At 50.2% G+C, this 26536-nt stretch overlaps 1 protein-coding gene across 1 annotated transcript in view; it reads left to right on the forward strand.

Moving 5' to 3' along the window:
* The window catches only part of UNC13B (unc-13 homolog B), a 294094-nt gene that overhangs the window by 14782 nt on the left and 252776 nt on the right, over window positions 1-26536 (forward strand). Inside the window, exon 2 of the mRNA XM_060236646.1 lies at window positions 26045-26074. Coding sequence (XP_060092629.1) covers window positions 26045-26074 — 30 coding nt within the window. The remainder of the gene's footprint in view (window positions 1-26044; window positions 26075-26536) is intronic.

Raw genomic sequence — 26536 nt, forward strand, 5'->3', positions numbered from 1 at the left:
CTACAGGGGTGGCCAATGGTACCTCTCCAGATGTTTTTTGGCCTACAACTTCCATCAGCTGCAGCCAGCATGGCCAATGGCTGGGGCTGATGGGAGTTGTAGGAAAAATACACCTGGAGAGCTACCGTTGGCCACCCCTGGTATACTATAGCCAGAGGGAAGGTAGTTATATATTGGGGGAACGCACACGCCTTCTATTACCACAAAGCAGCAAGGGTTGGGGGAGTTCCCTTCACTGTAATTCTAGGTGAGCGTTCCAGTTTTAAAAGGTGTAAAAGTCTGTTTGACAAAGACATGAGTTGTGATCGTGTCATTTTAGTTCTTCTGCTGACTGGCGGTTTTAAACGGTTCAATTTGTGTTTTTTTCCTGTATTCCTTTGATTTGCAGCAGCTTGCGTTGTAAGCTGCCTTGATTTCCTGTAAAGGTGGACAGGCAGCTAATAAATCTTCTAAAGCAGTGAGTCTTGTCATGGATCTCTGGTCTTACCTTGCGCCCCGCTTGGCATGGAACTGCAAAATCATTTTCTGCCTGGGCCTTTGCATTGGGTTCCCCGATGTCACCAGACAACTGGCAGCCCTCTCCAGGTTATATGGCCGGCGTCTGTCTTTGGAGCCGGCTCAGACGGCTTCCAGAAAACGACGACACTGCAGAGGGTGACTCCGCAGTGCCCAGAGATCCACAGCTGGGGCACCTTTCCAGGGTAAGAGGGTCAGCTCCCCCTTGCTCATGGGGAGGGATGGTAGCTCAGTTGTAGAGCATCTGCTTGGTAAGCAGAAGGTCCCAGGTCCAATCCCCGGCATCTCCAAAAAAAGGTGTGAAAAGGAGAGCCAGTTTGGTGTAGTGGTTAAGTGTGCAGACTCTTATCTGGGAGAACCGGTTTGATTCCCCACTCCTCCACTTGCACCTGCTAGCATGGCCTTGGGTCAGCCATAGTTCTGGCAGAGGTTGTCCTTGAAAGGGCAGCTGCTGTGAGAGCCCTTTCCAGCCCCACCCACCTCACAGGGTGTTTGTTGTGGGGGAGGAAGGTAAAGGAGATTGTGAGCCGCTCTGAGACTCTTCGGAGTGGAGGGTGGGATATAAATCCAATATCATCATCTTCTTCTTCAAAAACCTCAGCTTGAGACCCCAGAGAGCCACTGCCAGTCTGAGTAGACAGGACTGACTTTGATGGACCAAGGGTCTGATTCAGTATAAGGCAGCTTCATATGTTCATATGCCTGTGGGCATGAGGTTTGTAAGGCCATGTGGCACGAGGTGCTGTGTTTGTTTGCAGAGCTCTGCTGGTGCGGAGGCTGAGCCATGGGAGGGTGACGCTGGCACAAAGGCAGCACCCAAGTGTGACACGTCTTTTCACTGCTGGCTGCCCTGAAAATAAACACACCCTGAGCTCAGTTGTCACAGCTGCTTGTGTGAACGGAGACTTTATTTTGAAACAGGAGCACGCCTGGCTCATCTCTCCACTCGAGCCCCGGGGGGTTGGCTTTGGCTTTTGTGCCGGTCCTAATTGGGGTTTGACGTAGGTGGCCTCGTGCATCTGTGCACTGGCCGCGCAGGTGGGATTTTGCTTTTCCGACAAGTCCGCTTGCAGTTCAGCTCCTGTTCAGAGGGCCTCTTGAGTATTTTATGTCTGCCGGGGTCTTGGAGGGCAGAGGAGCAGCAGGGGGTTTCCACAGCCAGCTCTGTCGTTTTGGTATTCTTAGAGAAAAATATTAATGAGTTATTTAGCAGAGTTAGAAATGAGTAGCACAGCAGAGAATACACAGAGTTCATGTGTGTGTTTAAAAGAATATGATCGCTTTACTTAAAACTACAGGGAAGAGTAAAACTGGGAAGAAAAGAACAGACACTAGCTTCCTACATCTTTACAGCTTGAGAACAAACCTAGGAATGGCCTCTCTTCTCCAAACTTAGAGAAAGGGAACAAAATAGGAGTCGGTTGCACCTTTAAGACCAACTTGGTTTTATTCGGAACGTCAGCTTTCGTGTGCATGCCGCTTCTTCAGACGAGGAATGAGGGGCAGTAAGCAGAGCCACATAGATGCCATCAAATGCAGAATAGGCAATACATTGATTCCCAGTCACAACACTGGTCATTTAACTCCTACAGACTTTCGTGGACTAACAGATAGGTTACAGTAAACACATGTAACTTCCTGTTGACTAACAATAATGACAAGGTTAACTCTATAGTTACTGAAGTGTTGGAAACTTGTAATCTCATCTGTTCCCATCCGGGGGTCGATGGCAGAGAAGCTGCATGGGGGGGGCTGCCTTTTCCAGCAGCACAGCAAGGGCTGGACATCACAACATAAGTTGGATCAGGCCGGTGGCCCCTCCAGGCCGGCGTCCTGTGACTTGAAATCTTTTGCTTACTGTTTCTGGCTTCTGGGACCTGGTTTGTGCAAAAGTCTTGCGGCCAGACTAGTGAATCTTGATCCATGCGCGAACTGTCCTTTGTAAAAAAAAAAAAACAAACTAGGAAAAGCATATATGAGTCTGTCCACACTAACATGTTGTGGAGTGAGATTAAATCATGCGTTGGGTGGAGAGTGAGTTAACGCCCCATGGCTGCGGCACTTTCCGGAGGGGGTGGGGGATGGATTAACATGGGGTGACCTCTCGTGGGGTTTATAAGGCGAAAGAGGGATGGAGATGCTCGTAGCTTTTTTGGTAGCAGGAACTCCTTTGCATATTAGGCCACACCCCCTGATGTAGCCAATCCTCCTGGAGCTTGCAGTAGGCCCTGGACGAAAAGCCCTGTAAGCTCTTGGAGGATTGGCTACATCAGGAGGGTGTGGCCTAATATGCAATGGAGTTCTGGCTACAAAAAAAGCCCTGGAGATGCTTTTGCAATTGCTGGCCTCCCGCCCCCCAATCAGGACCCGAGGCTTCCTCAGTAGGCCCCACCGGAGTCTTGACTAAGCCGGCCCTGTTTAGTTTCTGAGACCTATACAAAAAAACAAAATACACGGCTGTGATATAAATAGGCTACCAGACTTTTTAATAATTTTTTAAACCTGTTTACCTGCTTTTTAAATATAAAGCTGCTTCAGGCTTAATCGGTGTGTTTGACAGGAAAGTTCACATTGACAACCATAAAATGCGTTTGAATCCTTATAACCAAAGCCCACAGTGATTAACTGACACGGCAGGCACAGAACTAGCTAATAGACGCGTTTCGTGTTCCCGCTTCATCATTATTACGGTTTCTTCCCCTTGTGCTGTATATTCCAAGGGAATCATCCAGTTCCTTTTGCTAGAAGCGTAGCAAAGCCTTCCGCTCCATTGCTGGCCACAAAACTCTTCACACAGATTGGATCCGAGCACGGAGGCTTCAGGAAGGAACCGCCTTGAAAATGTAAACAACAAAACTCTGATACAGGTTGTTTAAGATGTACTTCAAGGACCCAGGGGTGAAACCAAAACTTTATCTCCGAACAATTTAGCTATTACAGGGAGAAAACTCTCTTAAAAACTCACCCATTGCTGCAATATATTTTTTTCTTTCTATATGGAGCAAGCCACTTATATATCTGGTTCCAAACCTTCACTTCTGCATAAATGCATCTGCAGTGGGGTGCAAAACCACAGAGGCCTCCTCCAAAGCAGCCATGTTCTCCAGGAGAACTGATCTCTGCAGTCTGGAGATGAGCTGTACTTCCAGGGGATCCCCAGGTCCCACCTAGAGGCTGGCAGCCTTATATCCAGGTCGGGGCAGTGTGGAATTAACACTGGAAAAGAAGAAGAAGAAGAATTGCAGATTTATACCCCGCCCTTCTCTCTGAATCAGAGACTCAGAGCAGCTCACAATCTCCTTTGTCTTCTCCCCCCCACAACAGACACCCTATGAGGTGGGTGACGACGACATTGGATTTATATTCTGCCCTCCACTCAAGAGTCTCAGAGCGGCTCACAATCGCCTTTCTCTTCCTCCCCCACAACAGACACCCTGTGAGGTGGGTGGGGCTGAGAGGACTCTCACAGCAGCTGCCCTTTCAAGGACAACCTCTGCCAGAGCTATGGCTGACCTAAGGCCATGCCAGCAGGTGCAAGTGAAGGAGTTCTCCCAGATAAGAGTCTGCACACTTCACCACTACACCATACTGGCTCTCAGGGTGGGGCTCTCACAGCAGCTGTGCTTTCAAGGACAGAGTCTCAGAGCGGCTCACAATTTCCATTCCCTTCCTCCCCCACAACAGACACCCTGTGAGGTGGTTGGGGCTGAGAGGGCTCTCCCAGAAGCTGCTCTTTCAAGGGCTGAGTCTCAGAGCTGCCGAAAATCTCCTTTTCCTTCCTCCCCCATAACAGACACCCTGCAAGGTGGGTGGGGCTGAGAGGGCTCTCCCAGAAGCTGCCCTTTCAAGGAATGAGTCTCAGAGTGGCCTGCAACATCCTTTCCCTTCCTTTCCCACAACAGGCACCCTGTGAGGTGGGTGGGGCTGAGAGGGTTCTCACAGCAACTGCCCTTTCAAGGACAACCTCTGCCAGAGCTATGGCTGACCCAAGGCCATGCCAGCAGGTGCAAGTGGAGGAGTGGGGAATCAAACCCCGTTCTCCCAGATAAGAAAAGGGCTTGAGAAGAGGTGAATTAGCGCCCCCCCCCCCAGTGCAACAGCCATACTAGGATCTCCCCCCCACACACCCTGGGGCTGCCTCTAACACTCTACATACAGGACCATGGGAGATCTCTTTGGACTTCAGAACCAGAGATGGCTGGGGTGGGTCGGCCTCTGATGATGGGGGAAGAGGTTGAACCATCTGTGCCTGAAGTACCTGCCCACCCTACCTGGTGGTTTGAAAGCCCTGCAGCTCTGCTCGCTCTGCTCTTCTTCCTGACTCGTCCTAACAAAATAGTGTGAATTCCACAGATACCCGGGGATCACAGGTGAATTTTTATTTACTATATTTATTTATTCACTTTCCATTTATATCCCGTCCATTCCAAACAGACTCAGGGCAGCTAACAGTCAAAATAAAACCACCATCTCAGTTTCCGATATAAAACAATAAGACATAATTATTTACAATTTAAAACCATTTAAAACAAAATATTGGTGCGGTAAGGTAAGGTAAGGTAGTCCCCTGTGCAAGCACCAGTCGTTCCAACTCTGGGGTGACGTTGCTTTCACAACGTTTTCACAGCAGACTTTTTATGGGGTGGTTGGCCATTGCCTTCCCCAGTCATCTATGCTTCCCGCCCCGCCCCCCCCCCCCCAGCAAGCTGGGGACTCCTTTGCCCGACCTCGGAAGGATGGAAGCCTGAGTCAACCTCGAGCCGGTTACCTGAACCAGCTTCCACTGGGATCGAACTCAGGTCATGAGCAGAGGGCTGCGACTGCAGTACTGCAGCTTTACCACTCTGCGCCACGGGGCTTTATTTAGTTTACAACATATTGTAAACTTTACAACATTTTAAAAGCTTAGGCGGCTCAGATCATACTAGGCTTTCCGTTTATCTGATGGTGGTCCTTTTGGTGTTGCCCAGCTGAATAAGAGTGGCAGCTTTCTCCCCTAGTTGTTATAGGCTTTTTTAAGAAGCCTATCACAAGCCTTGCAGAACTGGGAGAGATCCCGCAGGGCTCTTATTGCCTCAGAGAGAGGATTGGTGCTGCCACTGAGTTGGGTTAGGTATTTGTGAGATCCTGTGAATTTGGGTTAGGTATTTGTGAGTTCCTGCCTTGTGCAGGGGGTTGGACTCGATGACCCTGGAGGTCCCTTCCAGCTCTATGATCCTACAGCAGCCAGGCCTCACCCTAGCTGCTTCCGTGGTCGGAGTACACCTGCCCTCTTGTAGGCGGGGCAAGCATATGTGCCCTCCTCTCTGGGCTGGCTGCCAACGAGCACCTCTGGCCCTCCTTCTCCAAACCTTTTGCCCTGAGAGGAGGGAGGTGAGCTCACGGCCCCCTTTGCTCAGACTCTGCTGGTGGGGCGCTTTGGGCCGTCAGGCCACCCTTCAGTTTTCTTTCTCCGTGGAAGTTTCCAACTGGGGCAAAGAACCCGCAGAGTTTGGAAGAGGGCTTCCTTCCATCAGCAGAAGAGGCTGCTGAGGAGGCTCCGTGAGAGCGCTCCCCAGTACAAAGGGATTTAACTTTAAACCACATCTAATCATGAAAGCCTGCCGAGGGGAAGTTGCAAATTACGGTGGAATTCATTTTAGCAATAAGCGTGGCTCCGCTTTGATGATGGAGGTAGAGAATCTTTTGGGTCATGGGCAGTCACGGTTCTGGGCGTGAAATCTGCTTCCTAATTGCCTTTTGAAGAAACACTTCATCCTCGGAACAAGAGAACGTTACCTTGGGACACCCCTGCGCTGAAACGGGGCCAAAATTATGGCTTCTTTGGGGACGCAGCGGCTCACCTGCCCGAGTTGTCTGTTTCTCTCGCCAGCCTTGGCAGGATTAACGTCCCATAATCTCAGTGATTGAATTAGAGATTTGGTTCCTGTCCTCACGGTTCGGTTCAAAGCAGCAGCTGGGCAAAAACGGAAGGATGTTTCTTGAATGGGAAACCAACAGGGATCGGCAGACAACCAGAATGGTGCAGTGCTCACAAAAGTCACTGGGTTGAGGGGTGTGCAGGTATTAATGGTGGCTGCGGGCCGACAGAATAGCAGGGAAGCCTCTTTGTCAGCTCTTGCAGTAGTCGGAAAGACTCCAGCCTTGTAAGATCTCGGAAGCTAAAGAGTGTCTGTCCCTGGTTACCCAGCAAGGAAGCCCCTGGTTGCTACGCAGTGGCAGGGAATAGCAAACCCAAACCCGCTCTGTTCACCTCTCGCCTAGAATATCTTACGGGGTTGCCATAAATTGTCTGCAAACTGATGCCCCCCCCCACAAGAACAAAAAACGTCAAGAGAATCCATGGCCCTGTGAAAGGGTCAGGGGATTTATTGTAGTGAGAAAAACAATCCTTTTTAAAAACTCTCTTGAGTGCACACTAGCTGAGTTTGGGCACATTTGGCAAAAGAGTACTTTTGAGAGAATGTAAGAAACATTAGCTTTTCCCTACTGAATTGGCTTCCGACCACAAGATGGTGCTGGAAAGGGAGATGCTTATTTTGGTTGGCACTTGGCAACCAGTGTCTTGCAGTGGTAAAAAAACCCAGGTGCCATCAGGAGGTCCATCTGTGGGGCCAGAACTCCAGAAGTCCTCCCACTGTGCCTCCTCAAGCACCAAGAATACAGAGCATCTCTGCCCCAGACATAAGAACATAAGAGAAGCCATTTGGATCAGGCCAATGGCCCATCCAGTCCAACACTGTGTCACACAGTAGCCAAAAACCCCAGGGGCCATCAGGAGGTCCATCTGTGGGGCCAGAACTCCAGAAGTCCTCCCACTGTGCCTCCTCAAGCACCCAGAACACAGAGCGTCACTCCCCCAGACATAAGAACATAAGAGAAGCCATGTTGGGTTGGGTCAGGCCAATGGCCCCTCCAGTCCAACACTCTGTGTCACATAAGAACATAAGAGAAGCCCTGTTGGATCAGGCCAGTGGCCCCTCCAGTCCAACACTCTGTGTCACATAAGAACATAAGAGAAGCCATGTTGGATCAGGCCAGTGGCCCCTCCAGTCCAACACTCTGTGTCACATAAGAACATAAGAGAAGCCCTGTTGGATCAGGCCAGTGGCCCCTCCAGTCCAACACTCTGTGTCACATAAGAACATAAGAGAAGCCCTGTTGGATCAGGCCAGTGGCCCCTCCAGTCCAACACTCTGTGTCACATAAGAACATAAGAGAAGCCCTGTTGGATCAGGCCAGTGGTCCATCCAGTCCAACACTCTGTCACATAAGAACATAAGAGAAGCCATGTTGGGTCAGGCCAGTGGCCCCTCCAGTCCAACACTCTTGTGTCACAGTGGCCAAAAAACCAGGGGCCATATGCTTCTCCAATCCCCTCTTGAAGCTGTCTGTGCTTGTAGCCGCCACCACCTCCTGTGGCAGTGAATATTCTCTGATAGACTGCAGTGCTTTGCTTGCTTGGGTGCAAGAGCCGTCAGATTCAGTGGATGTGTAAGAAGGATGCATCAGGAAAAAAGTGGACCTCTCCAATTAAAATATTTTTATTGCAGTTAAATAACTTGCATTTACATTTCAGTTGTCTTACACTGATTTTTTGGGGTGGGGGGTGGTGGTCGCCTCACCAGAATACTTTTTTAACACCCTTCTGCCCATTGCAGAACTTCTGGCTGGTAGGTCTGCCCTTTGTATGGACTCTGGGGATGGGGGTTTTTGGGTCAAAGACAATACTCCTAAGCTGTGGAGTCTTGGGAACAAGAATCCTACTTCATCAACTGTATCAACAGAAGTCTAGTGTCCAGATCACGTGAAATGAAGTGGTGTGAAATGATGGTATCGCTTTACTCTGCTCTGGGAAGACCTCACCTGGAGTATTGTGTTCAGTTTGGGACACCACATTTTAGGAAGGATATAGACAAGCTGGAACAGGTCCAGAGGAGGGCAATGAAGATGGTGAGGGGTCTGGAGACCAAGTCCTATGAAGGAAGGTTGAAGGAGCTGGGGATGTTTAGTCTGGAGAGGAGGCGGCTGAGAGCCAATGGGTTGAAATTAAATCAAAAGAGTTTCCGGCTCAACATTAGGAAGAACTTCCTGACCGTTAGAGCGATTCCTCAATGGAACAGGCTTCCTCAGGAGGTGGGGGGCTCTCCTTTCTTGGAGGTTTTTCAACAGAGGCTAGATGGCCATCTGACAGCAATGAAGTTCCTGTGAATTTAGGGGGAGGTGTTTGTGAATTTCCTGCATTGTGCAGGGGGTTGGACTAGATGACCCTAGAGGTCCCTTCCAACTCTTCTATGATTCTAACAGGCTTCCTCCTCGGGAGGTGGTGGGCTCTCCTTCCTTGGAGGTTTTTCAACAGAGGCTAGATGGCCATCTGACAGCAATGAAGTTCCTGTGAATTTAGGGGGAGGTGTTTGTGAGTTTCCTGCATTGTTCAGGGCGTTGGACTAGATGACCCTGGAGGTCCCTTCCAAATCTATGATTCTGTAACGAGCTACTGGCAGTAAAGTTCTGAGCTACTGCATAAATTAGTTTGCTCTGAGGCCATTTTTCCTGAGCTAAGATGAAAATTTGTGAGCCAGAGACTAAAAAACTGTGAGCCAGCTAACTCAGCTTAGAGGGAACCCTGGTCAAAGATGAAAGGATGCTGAGAGAAGAGCCCCGCCTGGGGCAGTTCTTTTGCCATGTTGCCTGTTCTGACCTTGGTTTCACTGCTTCAGACACAGACCTTTCTAAGGCTGCTGAAATACACCCTACGAAACAGACCCGGGACTTTGCAAATCATGTGGTGGGTTTATGTAGGATGTAATCTTTTGACCATCTGCTCATCCTTTCAGTGTCAGCAGATGAAACCCCCTCCCGCCCCCCCTTTTATGGTTCAAATTCAGCTTGGAAATGCAAATGGCCTCTTCCTCCTTTTATTTGCTCTCCAGGGCACCTGATCAAGTGACTGCCTCTTTTGTCATTTCTCTTCCTGCGGCTAGAAACCTCCATGAGCTGAGCTCCTACCCAGAGGTGGCCCCCTTGGCTCTGTGGCTGAGATGCCAGGGAGAAAGACTCTGCAGGGGCATAGAATCATAGAGTTGGAAGGGACCTCCAGGGTCATCTAGTCCAACCCCTGCACAATGCAGGAAACCCACAAACACCTCCCCCTAAATTCACAGGATCTTCATTGCTGTCAGGTGGCCATCTAGCCTCTGTTGAAAAACCTCCAAGGAAGGAGAGCCCACCACCTCCCGAGGAGGAAGCCTGTTAGAATCATAGAAGAGTTGGAAGGGACCTCCAGGGTCATCTAGTCCAACCCCTGCACAATGCAGGAAACCCACAAACACCTCCCCCTAAATTCACAGGATCCTCATTGCTGTCAGGTGGCCATCTAGCCACTGTTGAAAAACCTCCAAGGAAGGAGAGCCCACCACCTCCTGAAGAATCCTAGAGTTGGAAGGGACCTCCAGGAACATCTAGTCCAACCTCATGCACAATGCAGGAAACCCACAAACACCTCCCCCTAAATTCACAGGATCCTCATCACTGTCAGGTGGCCATCTAGCCTCTGTTTGAAAACCTCCAAGGAAAGAGAGCCCACCACCTCCTGAAGAATCCTAGAGTTGGAAGGGACCTCCAGGGTCATCTAGTCGAACCCCTGCACAATGCAGGAAACTCACAAGCCCCTCCCCCGAAAGGAAGTGTTTGGGCAACCACTGGAGGGCTGGGCAGAAGGGACTTTCTTGCCAGGGACAGACATGCAGGATGTTAAAGAGGAGAGAAGCTACAAGACAAGGCAAAGAAATCCAGAGGGGGTTGTCTGTGTGTCTGCTCAAGTTTATGAAATGTATAGGCATGCAATTATTAGATTTGTTTAAATAGTTAGTATTAGCATATCCTGAATTAGAGATGTATTTGGAGATGGCTGTGAGAGCTGGACCATAAGGAAGGCCCAGCGCAGAAGAATAGATGCTTTTGAGCTGTGGAGCTGGAGAAGACTCTTGAGAGTCCCTTGGACTGCAAGAAGATTCAGTCAGTCAGTCCTAAGGGAAATCAACCCTGACTGCTCCCTGGAAGGTCAGATGCTGAAGCTGAAGCTCCAGTACTTTGGCCACCAAATGAGAAGGGAGCACTCCCTGGAGAAGACACTGATGCTGGGAAAGACAGAAGGTAAAAGAGGAAGGGGGCGGCAAAAGAGGAGATGGCTGGACAGCATTACTGATGTAACAAACACGAATCTGAGCAGACTTCGGAGGATGGTGGAAGACAGGAGGGCCTGGCGTGACTTGGTCCAGGGGGTCGCAAAGAGTCAGACTTGACTGTGCGACTGAACAACAACACCACTTAGGGAAATTTGTGGATGTAAACTGAAATCATTACAGCCTCCCAGCTTCTCAAAAATTTATTTTATTTTGGTAAATTTATATTCCGCCCTTTCCCAGGAAGGCTCAGGGTGGATCACAGTCAGATAAAACCAGTCAACGACAATAAAATCAATTAAGACAATAACCCTACTGTATGACGAAGGCGGGCGGGCTCATGGTGCAGGTTAGAGTACAATCCGTGGCCCCAGTATGAAAATTGAGATGGCCGATCACTGGGGGGGCGGATAGCTGATGGTATAGGCCAGGGGTGGCCAATGGTAGCTCTCCAGATGTTTTTTTGCCTACAACTACCATCAGCCCCAACCAGCATGGCCAATGGCTGGGGCTGATGGGAGTTGTAGGCAAAAAACATCTGGAGAGCTACCCTTGGCCACCCCTGGTATAGGCCATAAGGAAAAGGACGCCCACTTGCCTCACCCAAACGCCTGGCCAAACAGCTCCGTCTTACAGGCCCTACAGAAAGGTAACAAATCCGGTTGGGCCCGTATTTCCACAGGGAGCTGATTCCACCAGGTTGGGGCCAGGGCTGAAAAGGCCCTGGTCGAGGCAAGACGGATGTCCTTTGGGCCGGGGATGACCAGAAGATGTTGGTTGGGAGATTGTAGCAACCTTCGGGGCTCATGTGGGGAGAGGCGGTCCCGCAGGTATGTCAGTCCCAGGCCATGTAAGGCTTTGAATGTCAATACGAGAACCCCGAAACGGACCCGGTACTCAACTGGTAACCAGTGCAATGCGCACAGCATCGGTCGACTGCTTGCCCGTACAAGCAATCCAGTTAGGAGCTGTGCTGCCGCATTTTGCACCAGTTGGAGTTTCCAGATCAGTCTCGAGGGCAAGCCTGCATAGAGCGAATTACAGTAGTCCAAGCTGGAAGTGACCGTTGCATGGATCACTGTAGCCAGAAGAAGAAGAAGATATTGGATTTATATCCCTCCCTCCACTCCGAAGAGTCTCAGAGCGGCTCACAATCTCCTTTCCCTTCCTCCCCCACAACAGACACCCTGTGAGGTAGATGAAGATATTGGATTTATATCCCGCCCTCCACTCTGAAGAGTCTCAGAGCGGCTCACAATCTCCTTTCCCTCCCTCCCCCACAACAGACACCCTGTGAGGTAGATGAAGATATTGGATTTATATCCCGCCCTCCACTCCAAAGAATCTCAGAGCGGCTCACAATCTCCTTTACCTTCCACCCCCACAACAGACACCCTGTGAGGTGGGTGGGGCTGGAGAGGGCTCTCACAGCAGCTGCCCTTTCAAGGACAACCTCTGCCAGAGCTATGGCTGACCCAAGGCCATTCCAGCAGGTGCAAGTGGAAGAGTGGGGAATCAAACCCGGTTCTCCCAGATAAGAGTCCGCACACTTCACCACTACACCAAACTGGCTCTCCAGGTCCTGGGACATCAGAGAGGGCACCAGCTGTTTGGCCTGCTGAAGATGGTAGAAGGCAGATCGTGCCTCCATGGAAAGGGAGGTGTCCAGTATCAGTGCAAAGTGCAATGTAGGGGGCAGGTTGGGTGAGAAGTTGCTAGCTCCTTTTCGTACTGTTTTGCTCACGACTGGAATGGACATGGCTTATTCAGCATGGTCACACTCTCCTTTGCTGCTCCTGGAGACAAGGAGCATGGTGGCACTCCTCCTCCTCAGTTTGCTTACCCCACCTGCATTTTATCCTCACAGCCACCTTGTACGATAGTCCTGGCTGAGAGTGTGACTGCCCCAAGGTCACCCAGCAAGCTTTTGTGGCAGAGAGCGAGAGGGCATTTGAACTGGGATCTTCGTGGAGCTAGTCGGACCCTGTAGCTGCTGTTTGGTTGACTTTCAGTTAGATTCCAGGTTCATGATGGTCAACTGAACTACTGAAACTGGTGAACTCACTGGCTAGATATGGCACTATGTGTGTTGGGGTCTGGAGAAATACCCCCCCCACACAAACATATTTGCAAGATTTTTTTTTCTCCTAGCAGAAGACTGGCAGGAGAGGGGGAAGTTGGTTGCTTTCCAGGCATTCCTAAGCAACCAACCATTGAAACTTGGGGATTACTAAAGTCCTCTCGGCTAGAGAAGAGTAGTGGTGCATTCACACTGCACTAGATAATGCATTTTACATCCGGATTTTTGCAGTTTTTACACTGTGAAAATACGAATGTAAAACACATTATTTATCGTCGTGTGGATGCACCAAATCATTAGCTAGAATCTGACACCTAGAAGTTGACACAGACACTTGTGGGAGAAGCTAGATGGGGTTTTCCTGAAGACCTCAGGAAAGGATGTTTTTGGCCCACAAGATGTGGGCAAATGGAGATAAAGTGGACCCCTTGGCACTGGAGGGGATTCCATCTAGGGAGAAAGAGCCCACACTATCTGGGCTTCTGCTGAAGGCTGCCACTGCCCAAACAAACTCCAAGGCAACAGGGAGAACTCTGTACTTTCTAAATGAAAGAGCCTGCTTAGACCTGCTCGATCACCTGTTGCTGGTTGTGGAGTCTGCTCTCATCACTTGTTGCAACAAGGAACGTGTCGGGCATTGAGGTGTCCCAAAGCACTTTGGTTTTCTTACTGCAACATGCTCAGCTGCTCTCTGGAAACTTTTTAAATCAGTTTCTGAAAGAGGAGGCCTTTCTGATTCTGAGCATTAAAAAAAAAAAACTCTCCACAAAGTGAAACAAATTTCTCTGCTTTTTCATGCTACTTTCCTCCGTATGCCGGAAGGGCGGGATAGAAATGTAAATTAACAGATAAATATTTCCAGGCCTGAACCTGTTTCTTTCTGGTGTGCATTTAGTTTAATTAGAAAAGTGCATGTACACGGTGCGTAGGAATTGTCAATAGTGAATATATATTTCATAATAGCGGCACACGTTCGAAAACAGAAACAGAGTTTTAAAAGTATTTCATTTGTGATTCTAGGAGAATGTTTTCTAACAGTTTCTCAAGATTTAGAGAGTCTTTCCTCTAGGAACAAGGCCCGGGAAAAGAAAGGGGCGGAGGGGGAAGCTTGCTTTCTCCCCACTCTCTTGGCTTTTTGGGGGGTGGGGAGGGGGTTTCTTTTGAGCCTTCATTACCTGTGTCAGCTTGGGCAAGTTTGTGCTGAGCTACACAGACAATTTTTTTAAACATAAAGATGCAGATCTTTGGATTGTGTGTGTGTGTGATCCCTGATAATGTGTGGTTGTAGCAAATGTCCATAGGAGTTGAAAGCCCCACTGGAGGCGGCTTCCTCCCCACCGGAGCCCAGTGTGGCAGCTGCTCTCTTTGCTTTGCCTCCCAGTCTGTGCTCCTGGCAGCGTAAGGAGGGCAGAGGCGGGAGGATTATTGTAATATGGCAAATCGTAGCAAGGTAGCATTGAAGGCGTCATTTGCTGTGCGCCCGCACCGTGTTGTGCAGGGGTTCGAGTGTCAGGCTAGTAGCTGGGAGGCCCAGGTTGGAATCCCCACTTGCGCCACCCCCTGCAGTAGCCATGTTGTGGCATCCCTTCTGTCGCTGTGGCCACCGTGCCGTTTCGGAAATGCAGATTTGCTCGCAGAAAGGTTGGGACCCCCCGGGTCAGAGGGGAAGGTAGTGTATCGCAGCGGGGGGGGGGCTGTCATGAGGTCCCCTGACATTGGTGGCTGTGTCGACCTCCACGTGGGGAAAGCAGATCTCCTCCTGATGCCAGGCTGCTGAGCTGGGCTCCATGGTTCAGCTGCCCCGCTGCAGCCCCCTTGCCCCTCTTCCTCCCCCCTGACCAAAGCCAGAGCTTCTGCAACCCCGCCAGTTCCTTTAGCCAGAGCATCCAGGCAGGTGGGACTGGCCGGTACCTTTCTCGTGCTGCTCTGAGCATCCTGAGAATCTGCCAGACAGCAGAGAAAGAAACCCCTCTCTCCTTGCCCTGAACCCCGCCCCCGCTACAGAAGAAGGGCTTGGCTGCTTGCTGTCTGTGGCATTCATTTGTATGGGGGGTGGTGGTAGATGTTGAAGTGCTCCTCTTGCATCTCTAGGACAGGGGTGGCCAAGGATAGCTCTCCAGATGTTTTTTGCCTACAACTCCCATCAGCCCCAGCCAGCATGGCCATGCTGGCTGGGGCTGATTGAAGTTGTGGGCAAAAAACATCTGGAGAGCTACCGTTGGCCGCCCCTGGACTAGGCCAAAGCCTTGCCTAGAGTTTTATAGACTTCTCTAGTCCAGGAGCAGCAAAGGGTAGCTCTCCAGTTGTTTTTTGCCTACAGCTCCCTTCAGCCCCAGCCATTGGCCATGCTGGCTGGGACTGATGGGAGTTGTAGGCAAAAAAACATCTGGAGAGCTATCGGCCACCCCTGCTCTAAGCAATTCTGGACCAATAAGAGAGATGCAGACGCTGGAGTTCTAGCTGAAAGGAATTAAGCGGCTTATTGGGCATAATAATACAAGAAAGAGGAAAGGACTAAAAGGAAGGATAAGTAGGGATTATGGACGTAGTGGAGAGCAAACAGAATACATTGCAAATGGAAAAGCGAAGGGGGGAGATGTTTATGGAAATGCAACTGAATCAGACCTGCCTTTCTGGCTCTGCCTTCTTAAATGCCTTTCTGTTCATTCTAATTTAAAGCTAAATTACCCAAATTCTTCTATGACCTTAAAGCCATCATTAACTCTCACCAGCCCTGGATATCTTAACCTGCCTGCTGCCATGCAAGGGTCTTCGAGGCGTCCTTATTTGACCCCAGAGTGGGAGAGAAGAGCAAGATTCAAAAGCAGCAGCACCTTGGAGAGCGACAAGATTTCCTGAGTCTGGTCCTTCAAGAGCCAACGCTCCCTTGATCTGACGAAGGGAGCGTTGGCTCTCAAGAAAGAGCCCGTCTGGTGTAGTGGTTGAGTGTGCGGATTGGGGAACCGGGTTTGATTCCCCATTCCTTCATCTGCACCTGCTGGAATGGCCTTCGGTCAGCCATAGCTCTCGCAGAGCTGTCTTTGAAAGGGCAGCTGCTGTAAGAGCTCTCTCAGCTTCACCTACCTCACAGGGTGTCTGTGGTGTGTGGGGGGGAGAAGGTAAAGGAGATTGTGACTGCTCCAGGACTCTGAGATTCGGAGTATAGGGCGGGATATAAATCCAATGTCTCCTTCTTCAAGAGCTGAGGCCCTGGAAATCTCCTTGATCCGTAATGTTCTGAATCTCTCCACTTGTGTCTCCTGTACAATTTTGCTCCAACAGTCCTGAGCTCTGGGGCATGGGAGTGAGTTTGCCGGCCCTGCTGTGAAATGTGGGTTCCCCCACGGAGGCGGCCTTCGTTCACACACACCGCTCTTAGTATCCTAGCCATGCACTGTGCAGGACACCAGGCCTTGGATCCCACCCAAAGTCCATCTCCACTTGGCCAGCTACTGAGACCTTTTCAGCAACATCATTGTCTAAAGAGGGTGGCCTTAATGGCCAACACCTTTTTTCTTGTTGCATCATGAGGGGTCTGGAGACCAAGTCCTATGAGGAAAGATTGAAGGAGCTGGGGATGTTTAGCCTGGAGAAGAGGCGACTGAGAGGTGAAAGGATCACCCTCTTCAAGTACTTGAAGGGCTGTCATCTAGAGGATGGTGTGGAATTGTTTTCTGTGTTCCCAGAAGGTAGGACAAGAACCGATGGATTGAAATGAAATCGAAAGAGTTTCCGGCTCAACATGAGGAAGAACTTCCTGACCATTAGAGTGATTCCTCAGTGGAACAGGCTTCCTCCTCAGGAGGTGGTGGGCTCTCCTTTCTTGGAGGTTTTTCAACAGAGGCTAGATGGCCATCTGACAGCAATGAAGATCCTGTGAATTTAGGGGGAGGTGTTTGTGAGTTGCCTGCATTGTGCAGGGGATTGGATTAGATGACCCTGGAGGTCCCTTCCAACTCTATGATTCTATGAAGAATGACCATCGAAATCTGATAATTATAATTCCAGTCGCTCACACTTCTTTCTCTCCAAAATTGTTTTCTGTAAAATGGGATGTTCTTTTCCCGGGATCCAGTAGAGGGTGCTGTTGGCTCATCTGAGGGGGTTTGGTCAAAAAGGCCCCTGACCATGCATGGGGATTCCGGTTCCGGCTTTTATTTACAATAGCGGCTCTTCTGGCAAGCAGAACAAATCATCTTATTTACAGCACTTGCTGTCTTGACTGGAACAATTTCTCTAGGCAAAGCGCACCAGAGGTCTTGCTGACCCCATCCGCTCATGCTGCCAGCTCACAGCTTCTCAGAGCAACTCACGCACCCACACAAACTCATCCTTTCCCTTCAAGTGAAATCTATATGACTTTGGGACTGGCTGTTCCGGAACCTAGACCCTTCAGGGCAGGACGTTGCTAGGGCAAGAGTCACTCTGGGGTGTCGTGGCCAGCCTGGGTGACCCACTCTGCTGTGCGCCTTGGGCCAGTCATGCTCTCTCTCCGCCTCTCCGCCTCACCTGCCTCACAGGGTTGTTGTGTGGATAAAATGGAGGAAGAGGAAAAGAATGTCAGCCGCCCTAGGTCCCTCTGTTGGGGAGAAAGAAGGGGTGTCAACAAGGCAAAGAAATAATGTGGTCTTGGTATAAATCAGGAGTGGCCAAGGGTAGCTCTCCAGATGTTTTTTTGCCTACAACTCCCATCAGTCCCGGCCATTGGCCATGCTGGCTGGGGATGATGGGAGTTGTAGGCAGAAAACATCGGAGAGCTACCTTTGGCCACCCCTGGTATAAATGAAGTAAAGAAATAAATGAAATAGTCTCACATTCTGCTGCTGAGGAGCTCCCTTATCAGACGAGCGTGGCTTGACTGCTACTGATGGGGGGCTGCTAATATGAACATCGCAGGCTCCAAGTGGCCTGTTGGGACCTTCCCATTGGTCAGGGGCTTGAACACGTGGCATCCCCCTTGCCCGTTTTCCTTCCGCTGACTCTCAACCGCTGTCACCATTTTGTGCCTCCCTGAAGCCTGCTCAGTCAGGCCAGTCAAATTCAGCATAGGATAGAGAAGGTAGAGAAAGAAGTCTTTTTCTTCCTTTCTCACGATACGAGGAACGCGTGGGCACTCAACAAAATTCCTGAGCAGACGGGTTAGAACAGATAAAAGGAAGTCCTTCTTCACCCAGAAGGTGATTAACACGTGGAATTCACTGCCACAGGAGGTGGTGGCGGCTGCAAGCACAGACAGCTTCAAGAGGGGATTGGATACGGAGCAGAAGTTCATCAGTGGCTATTAGCGACAGCGTATTGTGTCTGGGGCAGAGATGCTCTGTATTCCTGGTGCTTGGGGGAGGTCAGAGTGTGAGGGCTTCTAGAGTCCTGGCCCCACTGATGGACCTCCTAATGGGTTTTTGGCCACTGTGTGACACAGAATGTTGGACTGGATGGGCCACTGGCCTGATCCAACAGGACTTCTCTTATGTTCTTATGTGACACAGAGTGTTGGGCTGGATGGGCCATTGGCCTGATCCAACAGGGCTTCTCTTACGTTCTTATGTGACAGAGTGTTCGGCTGGATGGGCCAGTGGCCTGATCCAACATGGCTTCTCTTATGTGATACAGAGTGTTGGGCTGGATGGGCCATTGGCCTGATTCAACATGGCTTCTCTTATGTGACACAGAGTGTTGGGCTGGATGGGCCAGTGGCCTGATCCAACAGGGCTTCTCTTATGTTCTTATGTGATACAGAGTGTTGGGCTGGAGGGGCCATTGGCCTGATTCAACAGGGCTTCTTTGATGTTCTTCTGTGACACAGAGTGTAGGACTGGATGGGCCACTGTGTGTATGGGCCACAGAGTGTAGGACTGGATGATCCAACAGGGCTTTTCTGATGTTCTTCTGTGACACAGAGTGTTGGACTGGATGGGCCATTGGCCTGATCCAACAGGGCTTCTCTGATGTTCTTCTGTGACACAGAGTGTTGGACTGGATGGGCCACTGGCCTGATCCAACAGGGCTTCTCTTATGTGACACAGAGTGTTGGACTGGATGGGCTATTGGCCTGATCCAACAGAGCTTTTCTTATGTTCTTATGTGACCCAGAGTGTTGGAATGGATGGGCCACTGGCCTGATCCAACATGGCTTCTCTTATGTTCTTTTTTTTTTGACAACAAAACAACTCAACATTGAAACATTGAAACACAAAATAACAATAATAACACTAATAACAATCATGCAATCATACAACGGACCAACATACACCAAATTAACATCATTCCAAGATCCCCAATCATACAAGGAGCATTGGGGGATATCAATTTACAAGCTCTGTTGTTCCAAGTCTACACCTTTTTCTTTCACCCAAAGATAGACTGGATTCCACGTCTCGCTACATTTCTGCATATTACCCTCTCGTAATCTTGTAGTCAACATATCCATCTCAGCGGCTTCTAATAATTTTGCAATAAATTCCTCTCTATTTGGGATTAAGGATGTCTTCCAGTACTTAGCATAGAGGATTCTGGCTATAGTAACAATATGTAATAATAATTTACAGGTAGATTTAGGGAGATTATTTCTACAGATACTTAAAAGGTACAATTCTGGTACATGGGGTATATTAATTTTAAGGATTTTTTTGATCCATGTACTAATAAAAGCCCAGTATTTTTTAGCATAGTCGCATTGCCACCATATATGGTACATGGATCCTTTAATTTTTTTACACTTCCAGCATTTGTTGGAATAGTCGGGATATATCTTTGCCAAACGCACTGGAGTAAGATACCAGCAATATGCCATTTTATACAAATTCTCTTTATATACCGTAGATCTTGTCAGTTTAAGATGTTGTTTCCATAATTTATCCCACTCATCTAATTCTATATTATATCCAAAGTCTTTGAGCCAATTTATCCAAGCTTCTTTGACTACTTCATCCTGCATTATGTCCTGAAGCAACCATTTATACACATTAGAAATAATTTTTGGTTTCATTTGCAATAATCGATCCAGCTCATTCAATTTTGATTTTTTCGGACCTCCTAATGGGTTTTTGGCCACTGTGTGACACAGAATGTTGGACTGGATGGGCCATTGGCCTGATCCAACAGGACCTCTCTTATGTTCTTATGTGACACAGAGTGTTGGACTGGAGGGGCCACTGGCCTGATCCAACAGGGCTTCTCTTATGTGATACAGAGTGTTGGACTGGATGGGCCATTGGCCTGATCCAACAGAGCTTTTCTTATGTTCTTATGTGACCCAGAGTGTTGGAATGGATGGGCCACTGGCCTGATCCAACATGGCTTCTCTTATGTTATGTGACACAGAGTGTTGGACTGGAGCGGCCACTGGCCTGATCCAACAGGGCTTCTCTTATGTGATACAGAGTGTTGGACTGGATGGGCCATTGGCCTGATCCAACAGGGCTTCTCTGATGTTCTTCTGTGACACAGAGTGTTGGACTGAATGGGCCATTGGACTGATCCAACAGGGCTTCTCTTATGTGACACAGAGTGTTGGACTGGATGGGCTATTGGCCTGATCCAACAGAGCTTTTCTTATGTTCTTATGTGACCCAGAGTGTTGGAATGGATGGGCCACTGGCCTGATGCAACATGGCTTCTCTTATGTTCTTATGTGACTGTGGCGGAACCGGCCCGATTCTGCCTTCAGACCCGGTCCCGTCAGCTCCCTATCGAGTCGCCAACTCCTGGAGGGAGCTATTTCCCCTCCTGCCCCTTGGGCGCGCTGCCACCACCTGCTCAGTCTTGGGGTTCAGATTGAGAGGAACAGGACTCCCAATCCCCCTCTCCTGCTAGGAGGCCAGGCCTCAAGGTCCTCTGCCACCCTGCACTTGGGTTTCACAGAGACCTCAGCGCTTCTTTGGGGCACCCCTGGAGGATTGGCACCTTATCCAACTGCATGCCTTCCCCCTTCCCCGGGGCCCCCTTCTCAAAAACAGCGTGGTCTAAAGCGGTCTGGGGATCTAGGTGGTACAGAGATTGACTGCCAGCATTTAAACAGTAAAAATATATTTATTTAAAAAGAGAAAAAGAGTTGGGAAAGAAAAACAAAACAAAAACAGTTGCCTTTAAAAAGTTAACACAGCACAGCAAACAGCATAACAAAGAAAAGTTGATTATAAACGCATCCGGTTGGCCCTGATCTAAACATACTCTGCCCTTCTTGATGACTTACTTTGTCTTGCTGCCTGGAGGCCTCATTTCCCTGAGCAGGCCTCCCCCCCACAGGCAGGAGCTCACAGGCAAGCCACCTCTCTTCCCGAGCCAGCTGCAAACTGGGAAACTCCTCCTGCCTAGCACATGGCAAGAATAACAGCACTTCCTGCTTCTCTAGGAGACTTTCCCCCTAGCGTTGTTGGTTTGGCTCTGGAAGGGAGGGGGGGAGTGAGGGGAAGGCTACAAAGCCTGCTGAATGGATTTACTGATCCCTGCCTTTTTGGATGAAGCACCAACACTCTCAGATGGCGTTTCTCCACACGTCCCCCTCCTTAAATTCTGAGCCGGAGGGGTTGCCTCCTACAGAGGTGACCCCGTAGCAGAATCCAAACAAACAAGGAGAAACCCGTTAACCAAAATATTTCACAAACATTCAGGTATTTCTCCAATAATACACAAAGTCCCACAACCTGGGTGTCCATGTCCTTTCTGGACAAGTCGTATTGCTGCAGTCGGAAGGAATGTCCAGTCTTTAAGATGTACTCCTCTATTTCCCAGGACCACCTCTGGAGTTTGGTGCTCTCCCTCCGTTGCTGCTGTGGCTGGGGTGAGTGGCCCATCAAAGGAGCAAATTCCTGGCCCCACATCTGAGGTTGGAAACTGCCCAGTTCCCACACAGTTGCCTCTTCTTTATCCCTCATTGGTGGAATGTTCCCTCTGTCCACTCTGTCCTCCCAGAAAACTACCTCTGGTGCTGCAAACAATTGCTGTCCCAGCTTCTTTTTGTCTCCTTCCTTCCTACCTATATGCACCACCATGGACCTCGCAGAGAATGGCTGTGGTATATTCACCTGCCCCACTTGAACTGCCTTTCCCATTTTCTCCATAGCCCCCACACAGGTAGCATCGTCCAGGTCATCCACAATCACATGGGGTCCCTCCCATTCCACTTTCCGTTCACCAGTATGAAGGGGCAGGAAAACCATCACCCTATCCCCTGTCTCAGCTTCTGGGAACTCCACTTTCTGGTCCCTTGCCACCTCACACAGTGTTTCCAGCCTAGGGTCACTTTGAACCTCAGACAGGAACATTTCTGGCTCCCCCAGACTTCCTATCATCTGTTCCTTCAAGCCACCCCTAGTCCCACTGTTTCCAGAACACTTAGCCAAAGTTGGATCTGGGTTCTCCGCCCCCTCAGTTGGTTTTTCAGTGTCAGCCAACTGAGCTCCTTCCTGCCTGGAACGCTCCAGAGCATCCTGCTGCCCTTGTGGAAATTGGCACCCCTCTTCCCATTGGGCACACCCTCCTGCAGGGTTTGAGACAGACTGGTCCTCCTCCTCCCTGGTTGGTGGTGAGGTGGCTTCCCTAAAGTTGCCTTCCTCCCCCCACCTTCCCCTGAGGGTTTGGCTTGGGTTCTCAGTCCCCTCGGTTGGTTTTTCAGCACTACCAAACTGACCCCCTTCCTGCCTGGAAGGTCCCACAGCTTCCCAGGATTCCTGTCTGCCCTGCTTCAAGACGACCTGTTTTGAGAGCGTCTCGGACGATCCCACTTCCTGATCCACAGCTACTTGGTGAACCGGTTCCAACCTAAGGCCGCTCCGGACCCCCTTCTGGAACCGCTCCCGTTCCCCCAAGCCTTCAGCTATGTGCTCCTCTGAGCCCACATTAGCCTTGCTGCTCTCAGAACCTCCTGTGAAATCTCCACTCTCCACCTCGGTCTCTTCAGCTTGCACATCCTTTACGCTAGACAGGTTCCCTTCCTCGCTAGGAACATCTACAGCCTCTTGCTGCACTTGGGGAAAGCTACACCCCTCTTCCCCTTGGGAACACCCTACTCCAGGGCTTGAGAGAGGCTGGTCCTCCCCCTCCTGGGTGACTGCCCTCTCTTCATCCTCAGTAACCTGGGCTATTTCCCCCTCCCTGGTTGGTGGTGAGGTGGCTTCCTTAAAGTTGCCTTCCTCCTCCCACTTCCCTCTGAGGGTTTGGCTGCGGGTTACAGCATTGATAGAGTACTGGCCAACCAACAAATCCCGGCCCAATAACACTGGAACTGTCTGTTCCTTCCTTACCCCACATTCAGCATAGGATTTACCTTCTTGTGGAGCTACACCCCTGAACTGCTTTCGGGAGTGGTCTGGCCCCAGTTTAAACCTTTTAAATACAGTGGCTTTATAGGCCGCAAAAGTTATCCCCCCATCTTCCATAGGCATGCTGTGATAGGTGGCTGAAAGCTCTCCAGTCAGGTTGCTACAGAGGTAAGACATATAGTCCTCCTCTGCAATCCCCCACTGTTTGGCTGCCCTCTCAAAGTTGGAGAGGTATATGGAGGGGTCTTCTCCCTCTTGGTACACTGCAAAGTCCTTGGGGGTGACTTGGATCTCTTTGCTTAGTTCAGCTTCCATACGTAGCACCTCAAGCTCATGGCGACGTTGCTCTTCCCGCTCCCGTCGGTGGATCTCAGCTCTCTCTCTTTCCTCCTGTCTGCGGAACTCAGCTTGTCTCAGCTCCCTCTCTGCTTGTCTCAGCTCCCTCTCTCTTTGTCTTTCCTCTCTCTCTCGTTCCTCCTGTCTGCGCTCTTGGTACGCCTTGGTACGTATTCTTGCCAGTTCCAACCGTAGCCGCAAGAGTTCTTCTGACTGGGTGGGGAACACTTTTGCAAGTGCCCCTGCATGCTGATGATACTCCAACAGGAGGTCTTGCATATCTACTACAGTCATGTTGTCACACTCCAGCTTGTGCTTTGCACACTCTTCCTGGAGCTGTGGCTTTGTCATCTCCAGGATTTCCAGCCTCTTAGCACGCTCCATCCTAACTAACTAAACTTTCCCTACTCCAGTTGACCCGAAAATAGAACAAAACCGCTGTTGCTTTCTCTGGGTGCTTGCACGTATCAAAAAAACCCCAAAAATGCCTGGCCAATCAAGTTCTCTGTTTGTTCTTATCCCACCGCTGCCGCCAAGTGTGGCGGAACCGGCCCGATTCTGCCTTCAGACCCGGTCCCGTCAGCTCCCTATCGAGTCGCCAACTCCTGGAGGGAGCTATTTCCCCTCCTGCCCCTTGGGCGCGCTGCCACCACCTGCTCAGTCTTGGGGTTCAGATTGAGAGGAACAGGACTCCCAATCCCCCTCTCCTGCTAGGAGGCCAGGCCTCAAGGTCCTCTGCCACCCTGCACTTGGGTTTCACAGAGACCTCAGCGCTTCTTTGGGGCACCCCTGGAGGATTGGCACCTTATCCAACTGCATGCCTTCCCCCTTCCCCGGGGCCCCCTTCTCAAAAACAGCGTGGTCTAAAGCGGTCTGGGGATCTAGGTGGTACAGAGATTGACTGCCAGCATTTAAACAGTAAAAATATATTTATTTAAAAAGAGAAAAAGAGTTGGGAAAGAAAAACAAAACAAAAACAGTTGCCTTTAAAAAGTTAACACAGCACAGCACAGCACAGCAAACAGCATAACAAAGAAAAGTTGATTATAAACGCATCCGGTTGGCCCTGATCTAAACATACTCTGCCCTTCTTGATGACTTACTTTGTCTTGCTGCCTGGAGGCCTCATTTCCCTGAGCAGGCCTCCCCCCCACAGGCAGGAGCTCACAGGCAAGCCACCTCTCTTCCCGAGCCAGCTGCAAACTGGGAAACTCCTCCTGCCTAGCACATGGCAAGAATAACAGCACTTCCTGCTTCTCTAGGAGACTTTCCCCCTAGCGTTGTTGGTTTGGCTCTGGAAGGGAGGGGGGGAGTGAGGGGAAGGCTACAAAGCCTGCTGAATGGATTTACTGATCCCTGCCTTTTTGGATGAAGCACCAACACTCTCAGATGGCGTTTCTCCACAGTGACACAGAGTGTTGGACTGGAGGGGCCACTGGCCTGATCCAACAGGGCTTCTCTTATGTGATACAGAGTGTTGGACTGGATGGGCCATTGGCCTGATCCAACAGGGCTTCTCTGATGTTCTTCTGTGACACAGAGTGTTGGACTGAATGGGCCATTGGCCTGATCCAACAGGGCTTCTCTTATGTTCTTATGTGACATAGAGTGTTGGACTGGATGGGCCATTGGCCTGATCCAACAGGGCTTCTCTTATGTGACACAGAGTGTTGGACTGAATGGGCCATTGGCCTGATCCAACAGGGCTTCTCTTATGTTCTTATGTGACACAGAGTGTTGGACTGAATGGGCCATTGGCCTGATCCAACAGGGCTTCTCTTATGTTCTTATGTGACACAGAGTGTTGGACTGAATGGGCCATTGGCCTGATCCAACAGGGCTTCTCTGATGTTCTTCTGTGACACAGAGTATTGGACTGGATGGGCCACTGGCCTGATCCAACAGGGCTTCTCTTCTGTTCTTATGTGACACAGTGTTGGACTGGAGGGGCCACTGGCCTGATCCAACAGGGCTTCTCTTATGTTCTTCTGTGACACAGAGTGTTGGACTGGATGGGCCATTGGCCTGATCCAACATGGCTTCTCTTATGTTCTTATGTGACACAGAGTATTGGACTGGATGGGCCACTGGCCTGATCCAACAGGGCTTCTCTTATGTTCTTATGTGACACAGAGTGTTGGACTGGAGGGGCCACTGGCCTGATCCAACAGGGCTTCTCTTATGTTCTTATGTGACACAGAGGGTTGGACTGGAGGGGCCATTGGCCTGATCCAACAGGGCTTCTCATGTTCTTATGCCATTTGTGGGATTTTGTCCTCCTTTGGATTAACTAGCAAAGCTTTCTCTTTCCCCCTACCTGGAGAACCCCCCTCCCCACACGAAGAGCCCCCTGCCTTCTCTGTCCTGCTGCTTCGGCCTCTGGTGAAGGGCCCACCTGGGGGCTTGAATGGGGGGCTTTGTTTTCCTTGTCATTATTCTCTTGGGGGGGTTGAGCTGCTCCCCCAGTTTTTCAGAAGAAATCTGGGGCAAAGCAATTGAGCAGCTACTTATTCAGCATCCTTTGTTGTGAATAAACGAAGCTGTAACTGGAGGGCTCCTTTCTCTCTCGTCTGTATTCGGAGCGTTTAATTAACCAGTGAGAAAAGTTGCTTTGGGGAGAAACAATCTGCTTACATGCTCTCTCTCTCTCCCCCCCCTCTCTTTTCCAGTTAAGAGAGCCAAGCTCCATGGCCCCCCAGGTAAGCAGAAGAACCTGCATCAACAGTTGGTGTCCCCCTCCTCTTTCTTGCCTCAACACAGACTAAGTTCTCTGAATGTCTCCTCTACCCTCATCTGGAAGACTTGCGGGGGAGGGGGTTGCCGTGTCCAGCTGAGCTCCGTGTCCTAATGCATTGGGGGCTGTGCCGGAACCGGCCCGATTCTGCCTTCAGACCCGGTCCTGTCACTTCCCCTTTGAGCTGCCAACTCCTGCAGGGAGCTTATCCTCTTCCCACCACGATGGCACGCTGCCACCACCTGCTCAATTTAGGCGTTCCTAACTGAGAGGAACAGGGCTCCCAATCCCCCTTCCTGCCAGTTCTGTGGCCTCAAGGTCCTCTGCCAACGCAGCACCTGTTAACCCAGAGGCCAAAGTCCTTCTTTGGGAGACCCCTGGAGGGTTGGCACCTTGCCAACTGCGTGCCTTCCCCGTTCCCTGGACT

The sequence above is a fragment of the Heteronotia binoei genome, chromosome 4 (assembly GCF_032191835.1).
Source record: "Heteronotia binoei isolate CCM8104 ecotype False Entrance Well chromosome 4, APGP_CSIRO_Hbin_v1, whole genome shotgun sequence".
Taxonomy (NCBI): domain Eukaryota; kingdom Metazoa; phylum Chordata; class Lepidosauria; order Squamata; family Gekkonidae; genus Heteronotia; species Heteronotia binoei.